Source organism: Aulonocara stuartgranti, assembly GCF_965226115.1.
Source record: "Aulonocara stuartgranti genome assembly, chromosome: 10".
NCBI lineage: Eukaryota > Metazoa > Chordata > Actinopteri > Cichliformes > Cichlidae > Aulonocara > Aulonocara stuartgranti.
Window position 1 is genome coordinate 964,467 of NC_138946.1, and position 10,311 is coordinate 974,777.

Here is a 10,311-nt window from a genome sequence, read left to right on the forward strand (position 1 = left end):
AGAGAAAGTGTTATGCAAATATGAGTTTGGACCAGGAGACATTTGGAATGTTGATGAAACTGGGGTCACCACTGTACATAAACCAGACAAAGTGTTGGCCAGACGTGGATTCAAACAAGTAGGGTCATTGACCTCTGCTGAAAGGGGAACCCTTGTCACACTGGCCTGTGCTGTCTCAGCCATAGGGAATAGTTTACCTCCATACTTTATTTTCCCACGTGTCCACTTCCATGACCATTTCCTGATCAACGGGCCACCCGGCAGCAAAGGAGGGGCAAATTCCTCTGGATGGATGAAAGACACACACTTTGTTGACTTCCTGCAACATTTCAATGAACATACAAAGTGTTCAAAGGAGAAGCCCTGTTTACTCCTTTTGGACAACCACGAGTCTCATCTGTTCATTGTTGGACTCAATTATGCCAAAGAAAATGGCATAATCATGCTGTCATTCCCACCCCACTGCTCACATCGGCTCCAACCATTAGACAGGTCTGTCTACGGGCCACTAAAGAGGCACATCAACAGCACGTGTGATGCCTGGATGAGGAACAACCCTGGGAAGACAATGTCTATTTATGACATTCCTGGGATTGTGGCAATTGCATATCCTCTGACTGCAACCCCATTGAACATCCAGGCTGGTTTTAGGGTGGCTGGGATTCAACCTTACAACAGAAATGTATTTCTGGAAGCCGAGTTTGCGCCATCCTACGTCACAGATCGCCCTATTCCGGACCCTGCCCTGCCAGGCCCCAGCACTACCTCTGCACTGCCAGGCCCCAGCACCAACTCTGAACTGCCAAGCTCCAGCACCATCTGTATCACGAGCTCACCCTTACCCAGCACTGCAATTACTGACAGCGGACTACTAACTCCAGAGGACATCCGGCCATATCTAAAAGCTGGCCGCCGAAAACCATCCAGCAAAGAAAGAAAACGACGCAAATCAGCAATTCTAACTGACACGCCAGTGAAGCAGCAACTAGAAAAAGAAAAGAATAAGGCTGAATCTAGCAAAAAGCTGTTTCCAAAGATAGAGACTCGAGGGGGGAAAACATCTGGACCTATGAAGAACAACGCAGCTAAAAGAAGAAAAATAATTCAAGAGTCATCATCAGATGATGAAGAGTGCTTCTGCCTTGTCTGTGTGGAGCCATTTTCAAACAGTCGTCCAAAAGAGACCTGGGTAAAATGCGTATAATGCAACAAATGGGCCCATGATGCTTGCACCTCAGGCCAGGCAATTTATGTGTGCCAGAATTGTGACTCTGAAGTTGAGTCTGATTAATCAGAAATAGGGCATCTGTTTTGTTCAGAGTATAAACATGTTAAGTAAAGCAAGTTATTTGCAGCATTCCATTCAGTTATGATGGATTTATGTGCAAGCCAGAGAACATTTGAGTTTAAAGTTCAAACTAAAGTTTTCTTTCTACTTAATGTTTTGATTAAAATGTGTATTGGATTGAAATAATTGTTTTTTTCCAAATTCTCTTGGCATAATTGTTCAAATTTCCAGTTTTGGTTTGAATTTAACAATTAAAATCAATAATCATAATTAAGTATTTGTGTTCTTATTTTAAGATAATCTAGTGTGACAACTTACCTGCCGATGGGGCAAATTGTCACAAGTGCACATTCTCCATTCAACAATCTACAACTCCGTAATGAGATAAGATATGAAAATGGAATGAATACATCATATGTGCCCGAGACTTCCTTCTTTCATTTGGTGAAACATTTATTACGTTGTGATGTATGGTGCTCAGTAAAAGTTAGTCAGTGTGAAAAGTGTGACAACTTACCCCGCTCTCCCCTCCAGTATGACTTGTTTCTCCTGTTTCTCTTCTTCCTGTTTCCATGGTCTATTGTTCAAACGTGCAGGTCTGAGTCAGGCAGAGAAAGTGAAACGATCAGACATGTGTCACTTCCTGTTGGTGGCAGTGAGGAGTTTTCTTCAGTTGCTGGCTTCTGTGTGCAGCATTGAAGGTTCTTTAACAGAGTTTGATCAGGTTCACCGTCAGACTGAAGCTGCTCCTCTTCCTGGACTCAAGTTAAACCGTCTCTTCTTTAACTCAGCGTCTCGTCTCCTGACAGCTGACGAGTCTGAACACCGAAGCAGGTTTGATCCTGTCAGAGACGTCTCTGTTATCTGATGAAACTCCATTTCCCAGCAGCCCTGGTTCAGAGCGTGTCCTGGAGCTGCAGTGACCTCAGTGAACAGGTGAGTGCGACTGAGTGATGATCATGAAGTGTTTTGTGCCTCTGTCACGTCTGATTGTTGTTCTTTCACTTACTGAGAATGATCAGAGGCTTCCAGTCTGAAACATCTCCACAGCGCCACCTGCTGCTCACAGCTTGATAAATATGTTGTGTAAAACAGCGACGCAGACAAGCCTGCACAGCTCCGCCCACAGTGATGAGTGAACCCGACCGTCAGTGATGTGATCGTTATGTTTGAGAGAAATAAAATGTCCTGTAAAAACAAACGGGGAGGCTGAGCTGATACGACTGAATGATCTCAGTCTTTCTTCTTTTCTCTCATCTGTGTGCCAGTAATTATTCAAATAAGGAAACATTTATTACTTCATAGTTTTTCTTCCCACCATCTCATTCTTTCAGTCACTACCCAAAGCTCAGGACCACAGGAAGGCTGTAGATCACTTTATGCTCCCCACCTGCAAAAATTAGAGACGAGGCTCTGAGGCCCCCAAAGTGAAGCCGCTTGGCTCCACCCAGAATCTCTGTTCATTAAAGTTATGAACAGGATCAGGGACGGAGGCTTTGTGGAGTCCATCCACCAGAAAAACCAGGTCTGACATTGATGCAGACCGTGCTCTCAAACTGGTTGCACTGGGACTGAATGGCTCGTAATAATGGGCCAGGCAGCCCCTCCTGAAGCACCTCCCACAGGCTGCTCCTACTATCACGGTAAGGTGGAGATTGATGGAGGAGTACTTTGAGCTTTATTCATATTAAATGTTGTTGGTCTTTGTTGCTGTTTGCAGAAACCTCACAGTCACACTGACTATAAACTGGACGTCAGCCTCTGACTGAAGAGCATCACTGCATCACATCCAGGATCACACAGACCTACACCCTTCAGACCATCTTTGTTTGCTGTGAAGAAGTGAACATGGCTCAGCGAGGACTTCAGCTGGATCATGAGAGGTTCTGCTGTCCAGTCTGTCTGGATCTGCTGGAGGATCCAGCCACTCTGCCCTGTGGGCACAGCTACTGCATGCGCTGTATTAAGAAACACTGGGATGAAGAGAGTGAGGGAGGAATCCCCAGCTGTCCTCAGTGCAGACAGACCTTCATACCCAAACCAGTCCTGCGGAAAAACACCATGTTAGCAGACTTAGTGGAGGAGCTGAAGAAGACCGGACTCCAGGCTGCTCCTCATCCTCAGCACTATGCTGGACCTGGAGATGTGGCCTGTGATGTGTGCAGTGGGAGGAAGCTGAAAGCCTCCAGGTCCTGTCTGCAGTGTGTGGCCTCCTACTGTGAGCTCCACCTCCGGCCTCACCACGAAGCCCCGATTTTTCACAAACACCAGCTGGTGGAGGCCTCGGCAGAGCTCCAGGAGATCATCTGCTCCGTTCACAGCAAAGTGAAGGAGGTGTTCTGTCGCAGCGATCAGCAGTGCATCTGTCTCCTCTGTGCTATGGATGCACACCGAGGCCACGACACAGTGTCAGCTGCAGCAGAGAGGACCGAGAGGCAGAGCGAGCTCGGGCCGATGAGGCTCGACATCCAGCGGAGGATCCAGGACGCACAGAGAGACGTGGAGCTGCTTCAGCAGCAGGTGGAGGCCATCGATTGCTCTGCCGACGAAGCCCTGAAGGACAGTCGGACCCGGTTGAGCCAGCTGCTCCGACTGGTGGAGGAAGAAAGCTGCGAGGTGCAGCAGCAGATCAGATCCCAGCAGCAAACTGAAGTGAGTCGAGTCAAAGAGCTGGAGAAGAAGCTGCAGCAGGAGATCGGTGAGCTGAGGAGGAGAGATGTGGAGCTGGAGCAGCTCTCACGCACAGAGGAGCACAGCCAGTTTCTCCTCAGGCACTCCTCGCTGTCAGCCCTCAGTGAACCCACACGCTCAGCCAGCATCAGTGTCCGTCCTCCCTGCTGCTTCCTGGAGGTGACGGCAGCTGTTTCTGAGCTCGCAGACAAAATCCAAAGCATCCTGCGTCAGGACCACACCCAGATCTCAGCCGGGACCAGAGCAGAGTTACTCCAAGACTCCCGGCTCCTCGGTGTGGATCCAAACACAGTGAGCGTGGGGCTGAAGATCACAGAGGGGAACAGGAAGCTAACGTTTGTGGGTAGAAAACAGTCCTACCCTCATCATTGTCACAGATTCACCGACAGCTTCCAGGCTTTGAGCACACAGAGTATGACCGTTCGCTCTTACTGGGAGGTGAAGTGGAGCGGGGCCATTTCAGTGGCGGTCGCATACGGGAGCGTGAGCCGAACAGGAAGTGACAGCAGTTTTGGAGATGACCACAAGTCCTGGGCGTTGTACTGTGACAGGAACGGTTACAAAGCGAGACATGACGGAGTAAGCGCGTTCCTGTCGGGGCCTCCGTCCTCCGTGGTCGGAGTGCACCTGGATCCTGGTGCAGGTGTCCTGTCCTTCTACAGCGTCTGTGACACCGTCACCCTCCTCCACAGAGTCCAGACCACGTTCACGGAGCCCCTACACGCTGGACTCTGTGTGTGCTTGGGATCCACTGCTGAGCTGCTCCAGCCCAGTCAGAGCGAGTAGCAACACCTGCTGATGTTTGGGCGGGGCTACCTGTGATTGTCAGGTGGTTAGCCAATGAGTGTGTAGCATTGTAGTTCTTAATAAAGCAGTAATCTGATCTTCAGTGAATCAGGTTTCCTCACATGCTTTCATGTCAGGATGTTTCTGCTGTGTTCATGCATGATGCACTTTCATATTTAGAGACGTGAAAACACAAGTTCCTCTCTGAGGGTCATTCCACCTTAAATTAACCCTCTGCTCCACCACGTGTGATTTGCACAATCATTTGGTTTAATGGTTGAACAGATGTAATGAAATTTTAGACTTGAAATACACTTTAAAGTCCATCTACAGAAATCTGAGGCTGTGCTTGAACAACAACATCTCAAAAACCGATGAAATCTTGATATGTTCACTCGTCTTTCTTACCATTAAAATGAATCAAGATCTGTACTTTAGGACAGATACATTAAAATAAGATGAGTACTGGTTGTGTCTGTGATGGTGCTCAGTTATTCAGGTCATGGTGATCGAAGGAGCTCTGAAAGAAAAGCATCTGGACTCTTTAAGTCTCTTGAAGACGTTTCATCTGAGAAGCTTCTTCAGTTCTAAGAACAACTGGTGGAAAGTCCCAGATTTAAGTAAGAAGTTGTCACGGTCCTGGGTCTTATGGCCCAGTGTTTTGAGTTTTAGTTCATTTTGATGTTTATAGTATGTTCAAGCTCATTATGTCTCCTATGTTCATTTGCTTATTAGTTCCCTCTTGTGTTTTCTACCCCTGTGAAGTCTCCCTTGCCCTTCGTGTGTTTCATGTCTGTTGTCTTATGTTGTCATGTCTGCCTCTCATGTTTCCCGTTTTATTTTGAAGAGATCTCGTGTTTTTATATTATGGATTATGTTTTGAGTCCTTTGTTGTACTGTTTCCTGTTTCCCTAGATTTCAGTTATGGTTATCATAGGTTTAGTTCTTTGGCTTTGTCATATGGCTTCCCTGTGTTCCATGTTATGTCCACTGTGATGTTTTTGTACCATGTTTCAGGTCCCTATGTCCTGTCTCCCCTGTTGCTGTTAAGTTTGCATGTTTAGAATTCAGTCAGTGTGTTTCCTGTTTTACTTTGAAGGTCCGTGTCTCATGTGAGTGTTTCTAGTTTTGGGTCTGTCTCGTCCAGCCTGATTACTCCCAGCTGTGCTCCCCTTCTGTGTCTCATTCCCTCGTTATCCCTCTGTGTATTTAAGCTCTGTGTTTCTCTTTGTCAGTGTCGTAGTCTCCCTCATAGCTGTGTGATTTTTCCCTGTGGCTCCTCGTGCTTTAGTCTCCCCAGTTTAGTTTAGTACTGTTTTTTGTGTTTCACTTTATGCCAGCATTAAAGCTGTGTTGAGTTTACGTTTTGTCTCCGTGAGTTTGCGTTTGGGTCCTCTCCTGCCTGCCACACAGCCGAACCATGACAGAAGTAAAGTTTAGTTATTAAGCGCTTTTCACAGACAGGCAGTCACAAAGCGAATGAACAGTACAATTATACACAATGTAAATTAGAAACATGAAGAATATAAAATACGTAGATCCAACACGTTCTCACTCCCAACTCGTCAAACGTGTGACGCATGGTCAGGCTCCCTCTGCGTCACTTATCCACGTGCAGGGTCCTCTCATTGGATACTACAGAGCTCCCTAAACGTTGCTTATTGACGACAAGAGATTGAAGAGCCTGTTGTCCGTATATTTATACATTTCCAAAATCACATTGTAGTGACGTATACTGAACACAATAAATTATATAATTAAACAACTACCCGAGAAACAGCAGATAAATTAATTATAGCCTGTTACTTTTGTATCGTTTATTGCATTTATGGGGGGAGTGGTGTATGCTGGGTAATGGCACTGTGGGGCCCCGTACTGCAGACGACCCTGCCCGACACGCAGCCCTGAGTCCTCACAGACTGTGGTCGGTCGGTGAGGTAGTCCAGGATCCATGTAGTGAGGTGATGGTCCACTCCAGAGTTCTCCAGCTTGTCCTTCAGGGCTGTGGGCAGAATGGTGTTGGAGTCACTGGAGAAATCAAAGAACATGATTCTCACAGTGCTCCCAGCGGTGTCCAGGTGAGCGAGGGAGCGATGCAGGAGGTGGATGACGGCATCATCCAATTCTACGAGACCTGCTGTGTAAGTAGATACAAACAACCACAGTTTGGTCTGCAGTTATTCAAAGATCCCACAGACTTAGTTTAGAGGATCCACACTATCTGCACTGTTTATAGTCAATTCTGCAAGTTTTTCAACAGTGAAATTTGTTTTGTGCCCAAATTATTCTGCAGATCGTCAGAATGAAAAGTTCTTGGCCATGTTTGAGTTGCTATCATGACATTACTGTGTGTTAGGTTGTGGGATATCCAGACTCACAAGCGGGACACTGAATGTCACCTCTCCAATATTTTGATCTGCATGTTTGATTTGGATGCCCCCCTGACATCCGGCACTGAGAGTAGACTGGCTCGTGGTGCCGCTGTGGCTGGGTTAGGTTACAGCCCATCAGGACATTCAGTGTTCGCTAAATAATTACTGAGACATTTAAATGCTCAAAATCTGCTGCAAAAACAGTTTTTACTGAATAAAAACTGATCTGAGAGTGAATCTGTGGCCATCTGGGTGACTGAGGCTGCGTTCACACTGCAGGCGAAAGCGCATCAAATCCGATTTTTATGCGACCCATCGATCCGATCATGGTGTGACAGTGTGAACGGCACAAATCTGCAACTCACTCCGGCGAGAATGTAGCTGTGTAAAGTTCAAGTATCTGCTCGATTTATCAAGACATCACATATTTGCAAAAGTGCTCCGACGTTTTCGGAGACGTCCATTTTTTTCATTCTTTGTGGCAGCTGTTGAACATCTGTGGCATCTATTAATGTCAAATCTAGACTTTATTTAACAACATAAGCAAACTCTATGTTACAATGATTGCACAGCCATTAAGGATCAAATCAGTTTCTGAAAAATGTTCTGCTTTTTCTCCCTCTGCTTGCTTCTTGCTGTCTTTGAGGCTCGGGACCAGCAGAAAGACATCAGTATTTTGGTTTTGTTAGCAACTGTCAGTGACATTTATATTAATCAGGCTGAGCTTTAATCATACTTTAGATCAGCCTGTTTTACTTATTGTTTTATTTGTGCTTTGGTTTGGGGGGGAAGTTGTTTCTTCACTGATCTTTTCCTGTCTTCTGTTATTAGACTTGAGATATGACTGCACGATGCTGTTGCTGTGACTCCAGTTAATTCTACAAGACATGCTGTGTAAGTAAACAAACAACAACAGTTTGTCTGCATTTCTTGAAAGATCACATCCCCCAAACTTAGTTTAGAGGGTCTACACTGTATATAGTGAAGTCTGCAAGTTTTCTAACAGCAACATTTGTTTTGTTCCCAAATCATTTTGCACATCATTAGAATGAAAGTTATTGGCCATGTTTGCATAGCCCTTTTTAAAATGATGCTTTCATGACATTATTGTGTGTTGGGTGGGGGTCAGGGCTATCCAGACTGACAGTGGGACATTGAATGTCACCTCTCCGGTGGGGAGGGAGCCTGAGATTGTGTAAATTGGAGTCTGTTTTATACCAAATGCAGAAAAAAATGTTTTAAGAAAGCAATTAAGTTCATGTCCAAAAAATATGATTGTTTGCTTGCAGGACACCAGGAGAGATGAGTCTCCGTCACAGATGGTGTGGTCAGTGAAGATGGTCGCCTGCAGGTTCAAGCTCATTGCATCTCCAACCCACATCCACTGCCACTGTACTGAAGGGAGGTTAAAGACTTCCTCTGCACCTACATTTGGATCACCTCGATCCATGACAGTCATTCAGCAGTAATGCCTGGACTGGAAACAAGCATCCTTAAAATATTACAACATTCCAGCTCCTGAGTTGGAATGAAAAACAAATGTGTTGTTTAAATCAGAGATGCACTTGTGACAGAACAACAAATATTTTATTTTGATTATATAAGTAAGTACAAAACAAACTTATTTTCAGAATAATTACATCTGAGACTTTGTTTCATTGTAAGATTATAACAGTGATGGCAATATAACTGTTTGTTGTTCAGCAGAACAGTGTCCAGTATGTTGGCTGTTATACTTTGTTGTGTTTGAAAATAAAAGTTGGGCTGATTTTAACATCATTACAAAAAGTGTTGTTAATTATTTCTAATCATATTCAGGTTACCACAAATAGTTTTTAATTTAGTTGAACTTGAAATGTTTGTCAGTAGGTAAACAATTAGTATTGTACAGTCAGAAATATCAAGTTATTCTTAATACTGCAGACTTGCAATGATGGCTGTTGTTCTAACAGTCGTCTTAAGTAAGCTTTACTTAGTTGTTTTGAGTCAACGAGTTTCCATAATTTTTTTGAGTTCTGGGAACTAATCAGATTTTACAGTGTGGGGACTTTAACCACACCTCCCTGTCCTCCACTCTCCCCACCTTCACACAGTATGTCACCTGCCACAGCAGAGACAATAAAGCATTGGACTGATTGTATGCTAACACCAAGGAGGCATACAGCTCATCACCTCTGCCTCCCCTGGGGGGCTCAGATCACAACCTTCCGGAGACGCAGACCCACCACACTGACACCGGTGAACATCCAGGGAGTGGACATTGAGATAGTGGACTCTTATAGGTACCTGGGTGTTCACCTGAATAATAAACTGGACTGGAGCCACAACACTGATGCTCTTTACAGGAAGGGTCAGAGCAGACGCTACCTGCTGAGGCGGCTGAGGTCATTTGGAGCACAGGGAGCGCTTTTAAAGACCTTCTATGACTCTGTGGTGGCATCTATCATTTTTTACAGTGTGGTATGTTGGAGCAGCAGTTTATCAGCAGCTGAGAGGAAGAGGTTGGACAAACTCATCAGGAAGGCCAGCTCTGTTCTGGGATGCACCCTGGACCCAGTGCAGGTGGTGGAGACAGAAGGACTCTGGCCAAAACAACATCTCTGATGGACAGAGCCTCCCAGCCCATGCATGTAGATGTTGCTGCAGAGACAGACTGCTGCATGCTCGACGCATGAAGGAGCGTTTCGGCAGGTCCTTCCTCCCTGCAGCTGTCAGACTGTACAATCAGAACTGCTCCCAACAAGCACAGATGTCTACAGTACTTGCATAAATATTGGGCCCCCTTGAACTTTCCCACATTTTGTTGTCACGATCTGAGGAGGCAGACCGTGCGGTGGTGTGTGTGGTGGACCCAGGCGCAAACACACGAGAGCAGACTGGAGTAAACTTAACTGAAAGCGAGCCTTTATTGTGGCTGGTGACAAGGAGTGCAGACAAGGCAGAAACGCAGTGACAAACTAAACTGACTAAACTGGGAAAGTAAAACTATGAAGCCACAGGAAACCATAACTATGAATACTACGACTGGCTGCGACAACATGAAACACAGAGACTAAATACACATGAGGGATGATCAGGGGAAGTGGCCACACATGGGAGCACAGCTGACACACATGAACCTAACGACAGGACAGGAGAAGTGAAACTGAATACACTGACAATGAATACAGACTT

General features: G+C 45.7%; 1 protein-coding gene across 4 annotated transcripts; it reads left to right on the forward strand.

The window, feature by feature from the left end:
• Window positions 1-1,817: 1,817 nt before the first annotated feature.
• Window positions 1,818-7,992, forward strand: LOC309715215 (tripartite motif-containing protein 16-like). Of its 4 annotated transcripts, none has more exons than XR_014279166.1 (2): window positions 1,818-5,385; window positions 7,969-7,992. XR_014279166.1 is itself a non-coding variant. In XM_082548143.1 (2 exons), exon 2 carries the CDS (start codon window positions 3,137-3,139, stop codon window positions 4,763-4,765), a length of 1,629 nt encoding a protein of 542 aa, XP_082404269.1. In that variant the 5' UTR covers window positions 1,818-2,931; window positions 3,009-3,136; the 3' UTR covers window positions 4,766-6,320. The 4 variants fall into 4 exon arrangements, 3 of the variants coding, with proteins under 3 accessions (XP_082404269.1, XP_082404268.1, XP_082404270.1); XM_082548143.1 differs by lacking the exon at window positions 7,969-7,992 and having other exon boundaries at window positions 1,818-2,931; window positions 3,009-6,320; XM_082548142.1 differs by lacking the exon at window positions 7,969-7,992 and having other exon boundaries at window positions 1,818-2,224; window positions 2,623-6,320.
• The last annotated feature ends 2,319 nt before the right edge of the window (window positions 7,993-10,311 follow it).